This window comes from Hypanus sabinus, chromosome 3 (assembly GCF_030144855.1).
Source record: "Hypanus sabinus isolate sHypSab1 chromosome 3, sHypSab1.hap1, whole genome shotgun sequence".
NCBI lineage: Eukaryota > Metazoa > Chordata > Chondrichthyes > Myliobatiformes > Dasyatidae > Hypanus > Hypanus sabinus.
Genome location: NC_082708.1, coordinates 98718358 through 98737814, shown reverse-complemented (window position 1 = coordinate 98737814; position 19457 = coordinate 98718358). Strand labels below are relative to the sequence as shown.

At 45.1% G+C, this 19457-nt stretch overlaps 1 protein-coding gene across 1 annotated transcript in view; it reads right to left on the bottom strand.

Moving 5' to 3' along the window:
* Window positions 1-784: 784 nt before the first annotated feature.
* cpe (carboxypeptidase E) overlaps window positions 785-19457 on the bottom strand; it is an 89036-nt gene continuing 70363 nt past the window's right edge. The window contains exons 6-9 of the mRNA XM_059964862.1: window positions 10477-10616; window positions 9873-9972; window positions 8396-8514; window positions 785-1972 (exon numbers count right to left, since the gene is read on the bottom strand). Coding sequence (XP_059820845.1) covers window positions 1874-1972; window positions 8396-8514; window positions 9873-9972; window positions 10477-10616 — 458 coding nt within the window. The 3' untranslated portion in view covers window positions 785-1873. The remainder of the gene's footprint in view (window positions 1973-8395; window positions 8515-9872; window positions 9973-10476; window positions 10617-19457) is intronic.

Below are 19457 nucleotides of genomic sequence, written 5' to 3'. Positions count from 1 at the left end.
GCTCTCCGATTTTTCACTTGCTTATTTATTTTTGGTCAGTGAACCAAGAGACCAACAGTAAAAAAAACACTGTATGAAATTGGAAATGGAATTTTTTTTCTCTAAACATCAAAGATTAATTGTTAAGAAGTTAATGTTTTAAAATGAATTATATCATTTAATTTGGATGTAGACCCAGGCTGTGCCTCTGGGATTGATAAAAGCTAAAAATGATTTCACACAAATTATGTTGCCAAACACAAACTATAAGTCATAACTTTAAATATGGAAACCATTATTGGCTTGGTGTTCTTCAGTACATATTTACATTTGAAACTAAATTGTTCACAACTTCCAACATCCATCCATTCAAAAATGTGACTAAAATGATCAGTATCCAGTCATATGCGTAAATTAGAAAATGCTTCATGAGTGGACGTCAAAAGAGATTGTGGTTGTTAGTCTGACAACTTCCCCTACTCCCACCACACATTCTGTCACAGCCAAAATACATGGAAAATCTAGCAGGAAATTGTTTGTGCAACTTGCAGAAAGTTTCTGAATTTTCCCCAAGTTTTATTTTTCACTGAAACTGGAAAGAAAAAAAAAGAATTGCAGCTGCACAATCCAGTTCCTGGTTTAAACCCATAAGGCTTCGTCTGGTCAACCAAGTGAATGAGCAATGAGTGATCAATTGCATTGCCTGTGGGCACTCTCCTGTATAGCTGCTATTTTACACTGCTCCAAATTCTTCTCTGGCATTGATACGACCAAATTTAAGCAGAGAGACCACATGTGGACAAATTACAGAAATCCTTGATTATTGGACAATAATTAAATTTTAATCACAAACACAATAAATAAAACAAATCACAGGTCAGTTAATTTGAGTCCATTATGACCATGAATATATGTAGGTGTCATCCACTAATACTTCTGAGGTAACTATATAATGTTCAGTGTGCAGAAACTGTGTACAGTACCTTTCTATGGAGAAATGAGAGTAGCATTATGAACATTCAGATGCAACAGGATTATGAAGACATGGATGAACTATACCACCATATGTTAAATTTGTTAGTCTTAACTAACAAACAAATGGAAAGCATGGCTATTAAGTTAGACTGCTGACATACAAATTTAATGCATTTACATTCCCCCAAGACATAATCTAAACCTTTAAACTGTTTACCACTAATTTAATAACTTGGGTTTCAGATCTTCACATATGATTAGGGTCAGAACAGGAATGCATCATGAGCATGAAAAATTGTTTCCATTAAGTGCTTAATTTCATAGTTTAGGAATTATAAAATATCTGTTACTGTAGGATTGATTAAACTGTAGCATACAATGTACAGACAATATTATAACCATGATAGTATATTAACATTCTTATAACTAATCAACAGCAGTTTTGATGTGAGAGCCTCCATTCATTTGCCTTTAAAACACACTTTCCATTTCAATTTGAATACTCGCAATAGATAGTTACATAACTCCACAAACATCTTACAAAATTAATTTGTCACAGGCTACTTCAGAAAATTCCAAGCATTGCCTGATGTGACACACCTCATGGGATATTTTAATGAATCACTCCAGAGACACAAACATGCACAGTCGCAGTAATCACATGTATCTAAAAAAAAGGCCTTGGGGGAACAGAAACCAGCTTTCAGTAAGGTGAACAGTTGAAATTATTGGCAAATACAAACATGTATTGCAGCTGAAGTGGTTGGAATAAGATCAGATAGAATGCCTTACCTCAAGGCATCACTTCCTACATTAATCTCAAGTAATATTAAAACATCAAACATAATAATTAAATGACTTTTTAAAAAGGATCTATTTGCTGTCATTTTCCATGAAAGCACAAGTAGAATCCTCCTCTTTAAAAATTAAGTGTTTCAGACATCATCTTCCACCATTGCATTATTTCTGCCTTCTCCTCTTCTTTTCGCTCAGAAAATGATTCAAGGCTAAAGTCAAGCTGCAAAAAAAAGTGTACAGATCAAAATAAGAAGTTGGAAAAATCACTCCTTTATTTAGTAGGGAACATGTATACGTATGAAAATGAAAGAAAAGATGACACCATTCTGTCCACTGAGCTTGAGAGCCCACAACACCAAATCCTTCTGATCTACATACAATAGCCACATGGTTGGCAGGAAGAAGGATGTGTCATGCAAGACTGGTTTAAGTTTTTTAGTATCATTGAGAAATGCAGCAAGTTAATATTTATTGATATCATTATGTGAACAATCAGTTCAGGGTTGTTAACTTTGCTGAGAAATTGGACTACAGCCATGCAGAATTTGACTTCACCCAGACCAGATTGCACTTGTAAACATTTCTGGGTGAAATCAAGTCAGTCATGGACCTAAAAGGGGCATACCCATTTCTAAGGGACGTTAGCTCTTCTGAATTTTTCTCTGCTTCAGCTGATGGCATTATTCACAATTCACACATTCATTCCCACACTTTTTATAAAGTGTCCTGGAACATTTCCAGTAGAAGTAGGTTAATGCTATTGATGCACCATCAATAACTCACACTGAGACGTAGGCGAGATATCGGCTTTTATTGACTGGAAGAAGGAACCAGGAGTGAGTGTCTATCATACAAGGTCCTGGAGACTGAGGCCGATCTTCAGGCCGCAGGTCTCCTTTATACAGGGGCCTGTGGGAGGAGCCACAGGAGCAGTCAGCAGGGGCGTGTCCCGACAGGCACATAGTTCACCACATTCACCCCCCCTTCGTTTGAAAAAGTCCTCATGTAGCGAAGGTTCTTACAAGTCAAGCCGATCAGGCGGTCGAATCTGTCGCTGCGATCTACGTAGCACCGGCTGTGACCGCATAGGTGCCGGCAACATTGGCGATTGCACAGGGGACGGGGGTTGCGCGTGTTCTTACCCACTAGGCGCCGGTGATCCCTCATGCATGTGCGAGGCGCCTGGTATAAATGCGTACGAAACGCCCGGTATACAAGTGTCGTGAGGAGTCTGTGTAGGGCCTGGTGAGTACGGTGTCACCTCTGGTGCAGGGTTCACAGTTACCGGAGAGCCTTCAGGGTAGTGGTCTGCTGCACCTGCGGGTGCCAGGTCGCGGATGGAGACCGTGTCCTCCCGCCCATCAGGTAAGACCACGTAAGCATACTGGGGGTTCGCATGGAGAAGGTGAACCCTCTCCACCAGCGGGGAGTATTTATTGCTCCTCACATGTTTCCGGAGCAGCACTGGCCCCGGGGACGTCAGCCAAACTGGTAGGGTGGTCCCAGTGACAGACTTCCTGGGAAAAGAGAATAGGCGTTCGTGAGGGGTGGCATTGGTGGATGTACATAACAGAGAGCGGATAGAGTGCAGTGCCTCAGGGAGGACCTCCTGCCATCGAGAGACCGGCAACCCTTTGGACTTGAGGGCTAAAAGTGTGGCCTTCCACACTGTGGCATTCTCCCGCTCTACCTGGCCATTACCCCGGGGATTATAACTCGTGGTCCGACTGGTAGCAATGCCCCTAGCTAGCAAGTACTGGCGCAGCTCCTCACTCATAAAGGAGGACCCTCTATCACTGTGGATATAGCAGGGATACCCGAACAGAGTGAAGAGCTGGCGCAGGGCTTTTATGACGGACGTGGCAGTGGTGTCGGGGCAGGGGATGGCAAAGGGGAACCGTGAGAACTCGTCAATAACACTGAGAAAATAGACATTGCGGTCAGTGGAGGGAAGGGGGCCCTTAAAGTCAACACTCAGGCGTTCAAAAGGGCGGGTGGCCTTGACAAGTTGTGCCGTATCAGGACAGTAGAAGTGCGGTTTGCACTCGGCACAAATTTGGCAGTCCCTGGTCATCGTCCTGATGTCCTCCAGGGAGTACGGCAGGTTCCGAGCTTTCACAAAATGGTAAAATCGGGTGACCCCCGGATGGCAAAGTTGTGCATGAAGGGCGTACAGCTGGTCGAGCTGTGTGCTAGCACATGTTCCCCGGGATAGGGCATCAGGGGGCTCATTGAGTCTGCCAGGCCGGTACAGGATATCATAGGTGTAGGTGGAGAGTTCTATCCTCCACCGCAAAATCTTATCATTTTTGATCTTGCCCCGCTGTTAGTTGCTGAACAGGAACGCAACCGAGCGCTGGTCGGTCAGCACAGTGAATCTTTTGCCAGCAAGATAGTGCCTCCAGTGCCTAACAGCCTCCACTATGGCCTGGGCTTCTTTCTCCACCGCGGAGTGCCGAATTTCCGAGCCTTGGAGGGTGCGAGAAAAGAATGCTACTGGTCTGCCTTCCTGATTAAGGGTAGCAGCCAGAGCGAAATCGGAGGCATCACACTCCACTTGGAAGGGAGCGGTCTCGTCCACTGCATGCATCGTAGCTTTGGCAATGTCCGCTTTAATGCAGTTGAAGGCCGCGCAGGCCTCAGCAGAGAGGGGAAACGAGGTAGACTTGACCAGGGGGCGAGCCTTGTCTGCGTAATGGGGGACCCATTGGGCGTAATAGGAAAAAAACCCCAGGCACCGTCTGAGGGCCTTGAGAGTGGTGGGAAGAGGGAGCTCTAACAGGGGGCGCATACGTTCGGGATCAGGCCCAATAACCCCGTTTTCCACGACATACCCAAGTATAGCAAGGCGGGTGGTACCAAAAACACACTTGTCCCTGTTATAAGTAAGGTTCAGAGCTGCGGCCACTTGGAGAAACCGTTGGAGGTTGGCGTCGTGATCTGGCCTGTCATGACCACAGATGGTGATGTTATCCAGATAGGGAAATGTGGCCTGCAGTTGGTACTGGTCCACCATCCGGTCCATTTCCCTCTGGAAGACAGAGACACCATTCGTGACACCGAAAGGGACGCGCAGGAAGTGATAGAGCCGGCCGCCCGCCTCGAAGGCGGTGTAGGGGCGGTCCTCTGGGCAGATGGGGAGCTGGTGATAAGCGGATTTCAGATCTATTGTCGAGTACACCTTATACTGAGCAATCTGGTTGACCATATCCGCGATGCGGGGTAGGGGGTATGCGTCAAGCTGCGTAAACCTATTGATGGTTTGACTATAGTCCACCACCATCCTATTTTTCTGCCCAGTCCGAACAACAACCACCTGGGCCCTCCAAGGGCTTGTGCTCGGCTCAATGATCCCCTCCCTGAGCAGCCGCTGCACCTCCGACTGAATGAAGGCCCGGTCCCCCGCGCTGTACCTCCTGCTTTTGGTTGCCACAGGTTTACAGTCGGGGGTCAGGTTGGCGAACAGCGGTGGGGGAGGGATCTTGAGAGTGGAGAGGCTGCAAGTGTCGGTAGCGCAGCTGTTGGCCTGGTTCTGGATGGGATGTGTGTGTCCGTGTGTGTGTGTGGTCAGTAGCGGGGTATGTGAAGAAGTCCCACAAAACTGAGGATTCTTGACAGTGAGTGGTGGGAGGGGCCCGTCGTATACCATAGTCACACTTTCGAGATGGCTCTGGAAGTCCAGCCCCAATAGCACAGGTGCACACAGATTAGGCATGACCAGCAGTTCAAAGTCCCGATATACTGTGCCTTGCACCACCAAAGTCGCTACACAACCCGCCCGGATGTCTGCGGACTGCGACCCAGAGGCCAAATGGAACCTCCGACTGACCGGCCGCGTTGCAAGTCCGCAGCGTTGCACTGTGTCCGGGTGAATAAAACTCCCAGTGCTGCCCGTGTCAAACAGGCATCCAGTCCAATGCCCCTCCACCTGGATGTCCATCATGGATCTTGCAAGCTGGTGTGGGGCGCTTTGGTCGAGAGTCACAGTGGCCAGAGTTGGATCGCCGTCAGGGTACCCGGTCAGCATCGGAGGGTCGGGGGCGGGGCATGCTGACGCCGACAAAGATGGCCGCTCACATCCGGGGTACCCGGTCAGCATCCGAGGGTCGGGGGCGGGGCGTGCTGACGTCGACAAAGATGGCCGCCCACATCCCGGCATGCAAGATGGCGGCCCCCACGTTTCACCCGCAGCGCTGCACTCCGCTCGAGGTTGAGACTTACAGACCTTGGCGAAGTGGCCCCGCTTTCCGCAGCTGGAGCAGGTCGCTTCTCGCGCTGGACAGCGTTGTCGAGGATGTTTCTTTTGGCCACAGAAATAACAAAGCACGAGTTTCTTACGGGCCACAGCCATGGTCTGGGTCGGGGAGCTCGTGGAATCGCGACTGGCGGCGGCGTTGGCGAATTCGCTCCCGGGAGCCGGCGGTGGCGGGGTCTGAGGCGTCCACGAAACCGGCGGGGAATCGCGCGACTGGACAGCGTCGGCGTTATGCCGCGCAGCTTCTAGAGCGTTGGCCTTCTCTATCGCCGAGCTTAAGGTAAGATCCGAGTTCTCCAGCAGCCGCTGGCGCATGTACACTGACCTCAGTCCCGTCACAAATGCGTCTCGCACCAGCAGCTCCGCATGCTGTTCTGCCGTGAGCGTCTTGCAGTCACAAGCTCGGACGAGTGTCTGTAGTGCTCGGAGAAACTCAGCGCACGATTCGCCAGGCCGCTATTGCCGGGTAGCTAAGCGATGTCTTGCGTAGACGGTGTTCACCGGCCGCAGGTACTGTCGTTTGAGGGCGTCCAGTGCCCCTTCGTAGGTCGGCAGGTCCCGGATAAAGGAGTAAACTTTGGAGGAGACCCTCGAGAGTAGGATTCTGTGCATAACGGCGGGTTCAGTCGCACGAAGCTCCGCCAAGTACGATTGGAAGCATGCAAGCCAGTGTTCAAAAGCGAGAGCTGCGTCAGGGTCTTGAGGGTCCAAATCCAACCGGTCCGGACGCAAAACGGGTTCCATGTTTTAAAACTTCCAGTCAATAAAATTGATGCACCATCAATAACTCACACTGAGACGTAGGCGAGATATCGGCTTTTATTGACTGGAAGAAGGAACCAGGAGTGAGTGTCTATCATACAAGGTCCTGGAGACTGAGGCCGATCTTCAGGCCGCAGGTCTCCTTTATACAGGGGCCTGTGGGAGGAGCCACAGGAGCAGTCAGCAGGGGCGTGTCCCGACAGGCACATAGTTCACCACAGCTATATTGCTTTTTGCCACTATTTAAATGAATACTCTGCTGAGATCAGGAAATCTGACTGGGCATCTCCAGACCACTACAGACAGCTTAAGTGTCTTCCAAACAGAGTGTACTTAAACCAACAAAATGTTTTTGCCAGCATTTAATTGCAGAGGTGCTCATCCAATGGGTGGCTCAGAAGGACATTGCAAGCATCCCTCCATTATGGGAGGCATGGATATAGCCGTTGCTCCGAAGGCGACAGGAAGACAAACATGCCTTTGGGTGAAGAAACTACTCTCAGAGCTTTCAGAGACACCACATAATAACCAAAGTATTGACAGGCACCAGCTTTCCAAGGCTATCGTCACTGCAGTGTGACATTTTAATGAAAGAACATTCGCTTGTGTCCAAACTGCACTTTCTGTGGAGATCATCTCTCACCACCAATCCAAGTTCCACTGAGTTTCCTTCCTCTACAAACACTCATGTGCTTTTAACATAGAAAAAGCATGACAGAGCATACACAAAAGCGCCATAATCTTAACTATAACAGCAGTCAAGTACAAAAGCAATCCACAAGGATGCCTCACATTAGCCCCAAGTTAATGAGTAAAGTTAAAAGGCAACTCACTTTTTTTTAAGTTGTGAAAGCAGGCTAGTCTGTTCATTTTTACTAAATTCATTTAAAAAATCTTCTCATGGTAGATTCATAAGACTATAAGATATAGGAGTAGAAGTAGGCCATTCGGCCCATTGAGTCTGCTCTGCCATTCAATCATGGGCTGATCCAATTCTTCAAGTCATCCCCATTCCCCTGCCTTCACCCCATACCTTTTAATGCCCTGGCTAATCAAGAATTTATCTACCTCTACCTTAAATACACCCAATGGCTTGGCCTCAACAGCCACTCGTGGCAACAAATTCCACAGATTTACCACCCTCTGACTAAAGTAATTTCTCCGCATCTCAGTTCTAAATGGATATCCTTCAATCCTGAAGTTGTGCCCTCTTGTCCTAGAATCCCCTACTATGGGAAATAACTTTGCCACATCCAATCTGTTCAAGCCTTTTAACATTAGGAGGCCATTGTGCCTTGTCTCACTTGGAAAAGGCACCTCCATCAAGCCCCACTCAGCAGGCAAAGTGAGAAGCAGGAACTCTCACCATGTGGAATCCTGACCAAGACCCTTTGACACATCTTTGTGAGTCTTCCTCTGAATCACAACAGTTTGCCTGAAGACCCACTTCATAATTGCCTCAATGTCACAGACTTTTAGTAACATTTGTGGAATTGCAGAGTATAAACTCTCACCTTTTCTCTGGAATGCGACTGTAGGATTTTATCACTCTTATATTTCTTTCACATTAAGGGGGCAAAATGTGAAGCAGTATGCACAAATGATTAACCAAAATATGAAGCTTACCACCACAGCTGGGCTATAAGGGACTGCCACTTTCTTAGTTATTGCCAGATAGCCAGGAGCAGAAGCTGTTATTTTATAGTTTCCAGGAGCAAGGAGCCGCCAGTAATCACCATCTTTTGCTGAAATAAAGAATACAATGCTTATGTGTGGCTATTTTACTGAAACAGCAGATATTTTCCAGACTGACAATGCCTTGGACAGACTTAGCAATTTAAACTTATGCCAACGAAAGGTAGTCACATTGATTGCAACAGACTTTCCGCCTGTCTTGAGACTCATGCATATTGAGGCCTACATAGAAGTTGGACATTACTGTATCAAAAATGGTGGGATTAGGTTGTTTGAAGTGATGTGGATGCTATCATTGAGGCCTCATGAGAATGGATCACTTCAGCTGCAGAAACATTAAAAAAGTAACTAATTCACAAATCCCATGTTCCCTACCACCAATCTCATCCTTCCAGTGCCAAAATGGGTTTGCATAAATTGAAGTAAAGATGAAGAATAGTTAGTTGCTGAACTGTAACACTTAAAGACAAATATTTTAGAAAAACTGTGTGCAATAGTTTAGCCACCTAGCATCAGATTATGTGGGAAAGTAGTGTGAAACCCCATCTCCAACCATTGATCTTCTCAATATGTCCCCCAATTATTTTCCTCTCTCCCTCAACTTTTTTTCCTCTCTCAGCAGATAAATGCTTCATGAAATGATTTATTAGCTCCAAATCAACATCTATTCAGGTAATAACTGATTCCCACCCATCCCCCAGTTTTTTACTATATTATTGGCAGAAAAACCTAAATCAATATCATCAATGTTCTCAATATCTTTGTAATTTTATAACATCTATAACTTATGTCTGATGTCTCTAATATCTTTGTAGTTTTATGAACTTTTATAGCTTATGTCCTATTGTACATTTGGAGGAAAAACAATTTCTCTCACTTTCTTTCTAAGAAACACATTCTTAATTGTTTCGTTTGTTTTCCTAGGAGTTACAGCACAGACTGTGTGAAAACTGCCAGTTTTCATCCCTAAAGAATTACACAAAAAGTTCTGTTATGTTGTACAAATGGTAGAAATATTGCTTCACTCCTGTAGATAGATAATTCCTCACAATTCAGAGTAACAATCCGAAGAGATGCTAGGAGCGAGAACCAGATAAACTAAAAGAGGTTATTGTTCTTTACCAAATGTTTAATCATTGTTCTCCACTGCAGCTTGGCCAAGCTTAATTGTACCCAAAAGCAGATGTGATGCAGACACTCCCAGCTGAGGTCATGTTGGGAAGTTAACAAAGGTTTTGTAAATCATTTCACACACAGCATTCCCTTTCTCCTTCCCTCCTCTCATCACGAATAATTGTTAATAAGATTCATGATAGTTAATCAATAAAGATTACATTAAAATGCACCAGAATTTCTCTGAATTACCACTACCATTCCCAACACAGAAATATAATAATTTCAAACATACCAGAGGTGATATCATGATTTATGCCTTCAACAGATATCGTAGCATTAGCAATTGGGTTCTGATGATAATCACGGACAAACCCTTTAATGCCGCGGTGGATCTGAAACACAACACAGCGATGTCATTACCAGCAAATGAAATCTATACAACCTGCTAGTGTAGGAGGCAAGTTGGCTGTGAACTGGATTTTCTCATTTCAAAAGCCCAGCAGCATTATTGCAACAAGAAAGAGTCAAATAAAACTGTAAAATTATTTTGTTGCATTTAATAGCACCCAGATCATATTTTACAAGAAACAAAATTAAAAAAGTAAAAAAAGCATTAAGGATAAACTATTTGCATAATAGGAATCTTCAGCAAATTTATGTTCAATGTGCCAACATGCTTTTTGATGCCTGACCTATCACACATCCAAAAGCTAAACATGGTTTCTCATTTCCCCATTGCCAGATTTAATTGATTAAATTGATTTAACAGTAGGAATGTCATACTTTCCATAATCAGTACCTTCACTAAAAATAAAGTAAAAGATGAAAAATACAATAAACTACCCACACTGAACTTAATGGCAAATAGCTTGCTACTGCAACTATTGCTTGCTAACCTGCTGAATGTAATTAATCAGGGAGTCTTTATTCTCGTCCCAGTACTGTGAAAGTGTATCTGCTGGGGGGAACTTCATGCAGCTTAGTTCCAATGTGATCTCAAAGCAATTACTGCTCAAGTAGTTGAAATCTTGCATACCTGGGAAATAAAAGATTGAAAAAAAATACAAAATCTTATTACGTTAACTGTGATATACAGATAAGAACAATGATACAATGAGGGGAAAAAATGTTCAGCAACATGGACATATACTATAGAGATTAATAACGTACATAAGTGTTCAAAAGTTCAAAGTAAAATTTATTATCAAAGTATGTATATGTTACCATATACTACCTTGAGATTCATTTTCTTGTAGGCATATACAATGAAAAAGCAATTCAATATAACTTAAGAAAAACTGTACATAAACAAAAACTGACCAAAAACCAACTTGCAAAAGATGCAAGTAAAAAAAATACTGAGAATGTGAGTGTAAAGTAATAAGGAAATAATGGAAGGCATCAAAATAAAAGCTTGTGTATACAAAGTCGTGAAGAGTAGTGGGAAACAGTGGATAACTTTAAAAAGCAACAGAGAGACACTGAGTAAGCAATAAAGAAAGGGAAACTAGATTATGAAAATAAACTAGCACAAAATATAAAAACAGATAGTAAAAGTTTTTATAATTATATGAAGCAGAAAACACTGGCCAAAGTGAATGTAGGTCCCTTGGAGGGCAAAAAGGGCAGATTGATATTGGGTAGTGAGGAAATGGCTGAGGCTTTGAATGACTATTTTGTTTCAGTTTTCATGGCAGAAGACAGATCTAATAGAACCATAGAACATTACAGCACAGAAACAGGTCCTTCGGCCCTTCTTGGCTGTGCCGAACCATTTTTCTGCCTAGTCCCACTGACCTGCACCTGGACCAAATATGCCAAAAAGAAAAGATGTGGATGCAATGGGAGGTGAGGACCTCAATACAATATAGCTATTATTATAGAGGTAGTGCTGAACAAGCTTCTGGGCCTAAAGATAGACAAGTCCCCTGGTCCTGATGGAATGCATCCCAGGGTACGGAAAGAAATGACAGAGTTTCTCTGGACTCTGGGCACGTTACGACAGATTGGAAGAACACAGAATATAGAATCTACAGCACATTACAGCCCATGTAACCTACTATAGAAATTGCTTAGCGTTTCCCTAGTGCATAGCCCTCTACTCTCCTAAGCTCCATGTACCTATCTAAGAGGCTCTTAAAAGACCCTCCTGATGAAGGGTTTCAGCCCGAAACATCGTCACTACCTCCTCCCATAGATGCTGTCTGGCCTGCTGAGTTCTGCCAGCATTTTGTGTTTTTATTTATTTCCAGCATCTGCAGATTCACTCGTGTTGTCTAAAAAGACCTTATTGTATCCACTTCCACCACTATCGCTGGCAGTGCATTCCATGCACCGACCACTCTCTGTATGAAAAACCTGACATCCCCTCGGTACCCATTTCCAAGCACCTTAAAACTATGCCCCCTCGTGTTAGTCATTTCAGCCCTGCGAAGAAACCTCTGACTATCTAATGTCATGCCACTGTTCAAAAAAAGATACAGGCAATAGGTAGGTAAATATAGGCCAGTTAGTTTAATATCTGTAGTTGGGAAAATGCTTGAATCTATCATTAAAGAAGAAATAGCGAGGCGTCTGGAAAGAAATGGATCCATCAGGCAGATGCAGCATGGATTCAGCAAAGGCAGGTCCTGTTTGACAGACATACTGGTGTTCTTTGAGGATATAACAAGCACAGTGAATAGAGAGGAACAAATGGATGTTATTTACTTGAATTTCCAGAAGGCATTTGATAAGATGCCACATAAAAGACATAAGATAAGGATACATAGAGTTGAGGGTGATGTATTAGCATGCATAGAGAATTAGTTAACCAATAGGAAGAAGAGAATTGGCATACATAGGTGTTACTCTGGTTGGCAATCAGCGGTGAGCAACGTACCACAGGGGTTGGTGCTGGGCTCACAACGGTTCACAATACACATTAATGATCTGGAAGAAGGGACCAAGTGTAGTGTGTCTAAGTTTGCTGATAACACTAAATTGAGTGGAAAAGCAAATTGTGCAGAGGACACAGAGAGTCTGCAGAGAGATATGGATAGGTTAAGTGAGTAAGCAAGGGTCTGGTAGATGGAGTATAATGTGAGGTCATCCGCTCTGGAAGGAAAAATGGAAGAACAGATCATTATTTAAATAGTAAAAGATTGCAGCACACTGCTGAGCAGAGGGACTTGGGACTTCTTGTGAATGAATCACAAAAGGTTGGTTTGCAGGTGCAGCAGGCTATCAAGAAGATAAATGGAATGTTGGCCTTCATTGCCAAAGGAATTGAATTTAAGAGCAGGGAGATTATGCTGCAACTGTATAGTGTACTGGTGAGGCCTCATCTGGCATACTATGCGCCGTTCTGGTCTCCTTACTTGAAGAAGGATATACTGGCTTTGGAGGAGGTTAGACTATGAGGAAAGATTTGAGTCGCCTGGGGCTGTACTTGCTGGATTTCTGAAGGATGAGAAGAGATCTTATAGAAACATATGAAATTATGAAAGGGACAGATAAGATAGAGGCAGAAAAGTTGTTTCCACTGCTAGGTGAGACTAGAACTATAGGGACATAGCCTCAAAATTCTGGGGAGTAAATTTAGGACAGATGAGGAGGAACTCCTTCTCCAAAAGAGTGAATCTGTAGAATTCTCTGCCCAATGAAGCAGTGGAGGCTACCTCAGTAAATATATTTAAGACAAGGTTGGATAGATTTTTGCATAGTAGGGGAATTAGGGTTATGGGGAAAAGGCAGGTAGGTGGAGATGAGTCCACGGTCAGATTGGCTACGATCTTATTGAATGGAGGAGCAGGCTCGACAGGCCAGATGGCCTACTCCTATTTCTTATGTTCTTACATTCTTAAAGAGTTCTTGGAAGTGAGTCTGTAGGTTGTAGAATCAGTTCAGAATTGTGGTGAGTGAAGTTAATCCATTTTAAGCAGAAGCTCCCATTTAACCATCTGTGGATGTGAACTTCCTACTATTCAGGACATTTACAAGTACAGGTGTGTAAAAAGGGCCTTGAAGGATCATTGGAGACCTGAGTCACCCCAACCACAAACTGTTCCAGCTGCTACCATCCGGGAAACGGTACCGCAGCATAAAAGCCAGGACCAACAGGCTCCAGGACAGCTTCTTCCACCAAACCATCAGACTGATTACTTCATGCTGACGCAACTGTATTCCCATGTTATACTGACTATCCTGTTATACATATTTATTATAAATTACTATAATTGCACATTGCACATTTAGAAGGAGACTTAATGTAAAGATTTTTACTCCTCATGTATATGGAGGATGCAAATAATAAAATCAATTCAATTCATTTCAATTAACCTTGCTGCTCCCAAACCAGATAGTAAAGGGTGCAAAGGGGGTGGGGTGGGCAGAAAGCACCTAACTACTACACAACACAGTTCCCAGTGGGGGAAAAAGACTGTCAACAGGTCAGGCAGCATGTTTGGGGGTTCAGGGATTGTTGACATTCCGGGTTAAGACCCTAGGTCAGGACCTGTATCTCCAACATAGTTCCCACTTTACCTTAGCTCGTTTACCGAATGTCTCCTCCACACTCTGGTCATCTTTAAATTTGACCATTCTAGTGCTTTCCTGTCAATCTCCCTCATTCTACTTTCCATAGTCTGAGGTCATCCTGTGCACTATAACTTCAGTGTTTGCTGATGTCTGTGGCCACTTTAATAAAGAATAGAAAAGTACATCACAGGAACAAACACTTCGGGCCACAATATTGTGCCCAACTAATTACCTTAGTAATCAAATGCCCAACTGAACTAATCTCTTCTGCTTACATAATGTCCATATCCTTCCCTTTCTTGCACACGCAAGTGCCTAACTCAGAGCCTCTTAAACACCATTAGCATATTCGTCTTCACCACCACCCCAGCAGCGCACTACATATATTCTTGTGTAAAAAACTTGTTCCACACATCACCTTTGAACTTACCCCCCCACCTTAAAAGCAGTCCCTCGGGTATTAGACATTTCAACCCTGAGAAAAAGATCGTGGCTGTTTACCTATGACTTCTTCATAATTTTAAAAGATCTCTATCAAATCTTCCCTGAACCGCTGCCAGTCCAAAGAAAAACTCATTTGTCCAACCTCTCTTTATAGTGCATGTGCTCTAATCTAGACTGCATCCTGGTAAAACTCTTCTACACCCTCTCTAAAGACTCTATATTCTTCCTATAATGAGGCAAGCAGAAGTGAATAGAGTACTACAGATGCAGCTTCACTGAAGCTGAAAAAACTTCCTGACTCTTGAACTCAATGCTTAATAATTGCAAGAATACCATACACCTTCTCTGCTGTCCCATCAATCTGTGTATCCACTTCCAGGGTCCTATGGACTTGCACACAAAGATCCCTGTCCGCATCAGCATTGTTAAGGGTTCTGGCATGAACAGTGTGCTGTCTTTTTACATATGATCTCCCAACGTGTAACACTTCACATCTGGCCTGGTACACATCATCCACCATTTCTCAGCCCATGTGTGCAACTGATCTGTAGCCTGTAGCCAGTCTTCTCCACTTCATACAAGAACAACAATCTTTGCTTTGTCGGCAAACTTACTAACCCACTCACCTACATGTTATTGATAAACACTGAGGCAACTTTACCTGGTACAGGAGGTACATGTTCATGGTCTCCTGCTGCTATAGTCCATCCCCTTCAAGGGTGAATGCGTTGTGCATTCAGAGATGCTCTTCTGCACACCAGTGTTGTAACACATGGTTATTTGAGTTACTGTCACCTTCCTGTCAGCATGAACTAGTCTAGCAATTCTCCTCTGACCTCTTTCATTACTAAGGCATTTTTGCCCACAGAACTGCACTCACAGGATTTTATTTTTTGTTTTCCACACCATGCTCAGTAGATTCTAGAGACTGTTGTGTGTAAGAATCCGAGGATATCAGCAGTTTCTGAGATACTCAAACCACCCATCTGGTTGTCATGGTCTGGTCCATGAATTCCACGTTCCGGTTCACGGTCTGGTCTGTGGACTCCAGACTCCAGGTCTTCCGGTTGTCCCTTGTTTCATTTGGGTTTAATCATAGGCACCTGATTCTTGTCTTGGGGGCGGGTTCATCTTGTCAGTATCCTGTCCTCGCCTCTGTGGGGTCTTTGCCATTATGCTGCAGTTGGATCTGTCCCTCCCTGCCCTTGCCTCCGTTGGGTAAGCCAGGCAGTCTTTGCCATTACCCTGAGGCTAGTCTGTTCCCTCCCCTTCCCCTTCTTTCTGCTATCCACGCCTGTATTGCTGTCAAGTTCAGCCGCCGGAGTGAGACCGGAGCCTTGCCACTCCAACAAAAGGAGCTATCTATCTTTGAGCTTGGAACTGTCTCTTTGTGTCCCTGTGTTTAGTGTCTGTGTATGAGTCCCGGCCCTATGTCCTGTTTACAAGGAGGGGTCCTGACTCTGTAAAACTCCGGCCCTATGTCCTGTTTACAAGGAGGGGTCCTGACTCTGTAAAACTCCGGCCCTATGTCCTGTCCCCAAGGAGGGGTCCTGACTCTGTAAAACTCCGGCCCTATGTCCTGTCCCCAAGGAGGGGTCCTGACTCTGTAAAACTCCGGCCCTATGTCCTGTCCCCAATGAGGGGTCCTGACTCTGTAAAACTCCGGCCCTACGTCCTGTCCCCAAGGAGGGGTCCCGACTCTGTGTAAAACTCCAGTCCTATGTCCTGTCCCCAAGGAGGGGTCCCGACTCTGTGTAAAACTCCGGCCCTACGTCCTGTCCCCAAGGACGGGTCCTGACTCTGTGTAAAACTCCGGCCCTACGTCCTGTCCCCAAGGACGGGTCCTGACTCTGTGTAAAACTCCAGCCCTACGTCCTGTCCCCAAGGAGGGGTCCTGACTCTGTAAAACTCCGGCCCTATGTCCTGTCTCCAAGGAGGGGTCCCGACTCTGTGTAAAACTCCGGCCCTACGTCCTGTCCCCAAGGAGGGGTCCCGACTCTGTGTAAAACTCCGGCCCTACGTCCTGTCCCCAAGGACGGGTCCTGACTCTGTAAAACTCTGGCCCTATGTCCTGTCCCCAAGGAGGGGTCCCAGCTCTGTGTAAAACTCCAGCCCTATGTCCTGTCCCCAAGGAGGGGTCCTGACTGTAAAACTCCGGCCCTATGTCCTGTCCCCAAGGAGGGGTCCCGACTCTGTGTAAAACTCCGGCCCTATGTCCTGTTCCCAAGGAGGGGTCCCGGCTCTGAGTTCTGTGTTCCTGTGCTCCAGTCCAAGGCTCTGTGTTCCTGTGCTCCAGTCCAAGGCTCTGTGTTCCTGTGCTCCAGTCCAAGGCTCTGTGTTCCTGTGCTCAAGTCCAAGGCTCTGTGTTCCTGTGCTCAAGTCCAAGGTTCAGTGTTCCTGTGCTCAAGTCCAAGGCTCTGAGGAGGTTCCAGTCATGTCCAAGTCATAGCCTAGGCCCTGAGTCCTGGTCTCATCCAGGGCTAATATCCGTGTCCAGCTACGCCTCTCTCCACTTTGCTCTCCCTCGACCTAGACTCTGCGTTCCTGCTCTCCCTTGACCAAGACCTAGTCTAAGCTTCACATCCTCGTCCAGCCCTGTAGTCCCACATCCTGCCCCCACATTCAGTCCTGTTGCCTTGCCACGTCCAGTCCTCGTCTGGATCCGGAGCCCGAGCCCGAGTCGAGACCCAGGTTCCGGCTCCCTGTCCAGTTTCTGGCTCAGTGTCCTTGTCCAGGTTCCTAGTTCCTAGTTTCTCATCTAGGTCCCACTTTCCTAGTCTAGTCTTAGCCCAGGCCCTGTGTCTTGTCAAGCATTGTTTCTCCCCCACTTGCTTTCTGACACACCAGGTCCCACTTTCCCTGGTACTTCAGTGTCTGTGTCTTGCATTTGGGTCTGCTCTCAATGCCTACCCTATGACACTGGCACCAACAACCATCCACAGTCAACATGACGTTTCTTCCCCATTCTGGTGTTTGCTCTGAACAACAACTGAACCTCTTGACCGTGTCTGCATGCTTTTATGTGTGGAGTTGCTGCCACATGATTGGCTGATACAAATACAGATATTTACACTTACATTAATGAGGTGTACAAATGTACTGAGTGTATATTTTAAACAGCAGATACCCTAGTACAGATCCCTGCAGAACACCATAAGTCACTGACCTTGAGCCATAATAGATCACATTGATCATTCCCCTGGTTTCCATGGACAGGCCAATTCTGAATCTAAATGGTCAATTCACCATGGATCCCTTGCATCTTAACCTTCTAGGTGAGCCTCCCATGAGGGACTTTGTCAAATACCATATTAAAAACCAAGTAGGCAACATCTACAGCTCTACCTTCGTCAATCACCTTCGCCACATCTTTGAAAAACACCATCAAGTTTGTAAGAAATGACTCGTCCAGCACAAAGCCATGCTGACTGTCCCTAATTTGGCCATGGTCTTCCAAATGCTCATAAATTCCATCCCTGATTCCTCTCTAACTTCCCCAACACTGACTTTGGTGAGATTCACCGGTCTAAAATGTTTACCCATTTTGCTTCTGGAATAATGGAACAACATCAGCTACTCACAAGTCCTCTGGTATCTTCCCTGTAGATAAAGGGGACACGAAGATATTGGTGAACAGCTCAGCAATCTCTTCTCGTCTCTCTCAATAACCTGGGGGACATAGCATCAGGCCCTGTGGATTTATCCACCATAATGTTCTTTAAGAGTCCCAACACTACCTCCTCCTTTACCTCAAGGTGCCTGAGCAGACTAGCATATTCCACGCTGATCTCACTATCCTCCATGTCCTTAGCCTTGGTAAATTATGATGCAAAGTACTCATTTAGGACCTCGCCCTCACCCTCACCTCCAAGCACAAATCCCTCCTTTATCCTTGAGTGATCCTATCCACTCCCTAGTTATCTTCTTGGGATTCTCTTCAAACATATTTGCCTTGGACATTTTATGGCCCCTCCTGGCTTTCCTAATTCCCTTCTTGAGTGTTTTTCTGGCTTCTTTATAATCCTCCAGGCCTCTGTTTGATTTTAACTTCCTAAACCTTATATGTGTTTCCTTTTTCATCTTGACTTTACGTGACTGTATGTGTGCTCACTATCTTGAATGTGCTGCATACGTTTTGTTCCTTGGCCCCAGAGGAACACTGTTTCCTTTGGTTGTATTAATGCACGGCTGAATGATAATTAAACATGAGGAAGCTTGAAATCATCGAGGCAGGTGCAGCAGCAAGTACTCAGGGCTGTCTACTCCCACTCGTTCGCTGCTGCTGGAGGAGGGTGTCTGCTCTTCCTCTCACTTTCTGCTCCCGAGGAAAGACCCTTGTGTTTGTGTTCGAGCCTTCAAGGCTGTCGGAGGATGGTGCTGGAGCATAGTTCAGTCACTGCGGTTTGTAGATTTGGACTCTAATTCAGGTTTATGATGTATTCTAGTTTCTTTTTTCTCGTTGCTACTTTTGGATGATTTCTGAACCAACGTGGCCTGCAGAAAACGAACACTGAGCTGAACTGGAATATGCCTTTGGATTTTGTGTTTTATACTCAGCGCTTTTTATTGTTGTGGTTTGCATGTTTTTTTTTGCACGTGAGGGTGGGGAGGGTTGTTACTTTTCTTTGAACGGGTTGGTTCCATGGGTCTTTGTTTCGTCCGTCTGTGGGGAAGATGAATATCAGGGTTGTATGCTGCATACTTACTTTGATAACAGATGTACTTTGAATTTCAATCACACGGTCAGATTTATAATCAGTCACATCAGAATGTTTAATTCTATGCAAATGTTATCCTTTTCTCTGTACACCAAGCAGAACGTTGGGGAGCTGTCCATAATCACCACTTTCCTTCTAAATTACTCATCATCCATTTAATTACAATTTCCTTAACATCTAAATCAAAGTTAAAATAT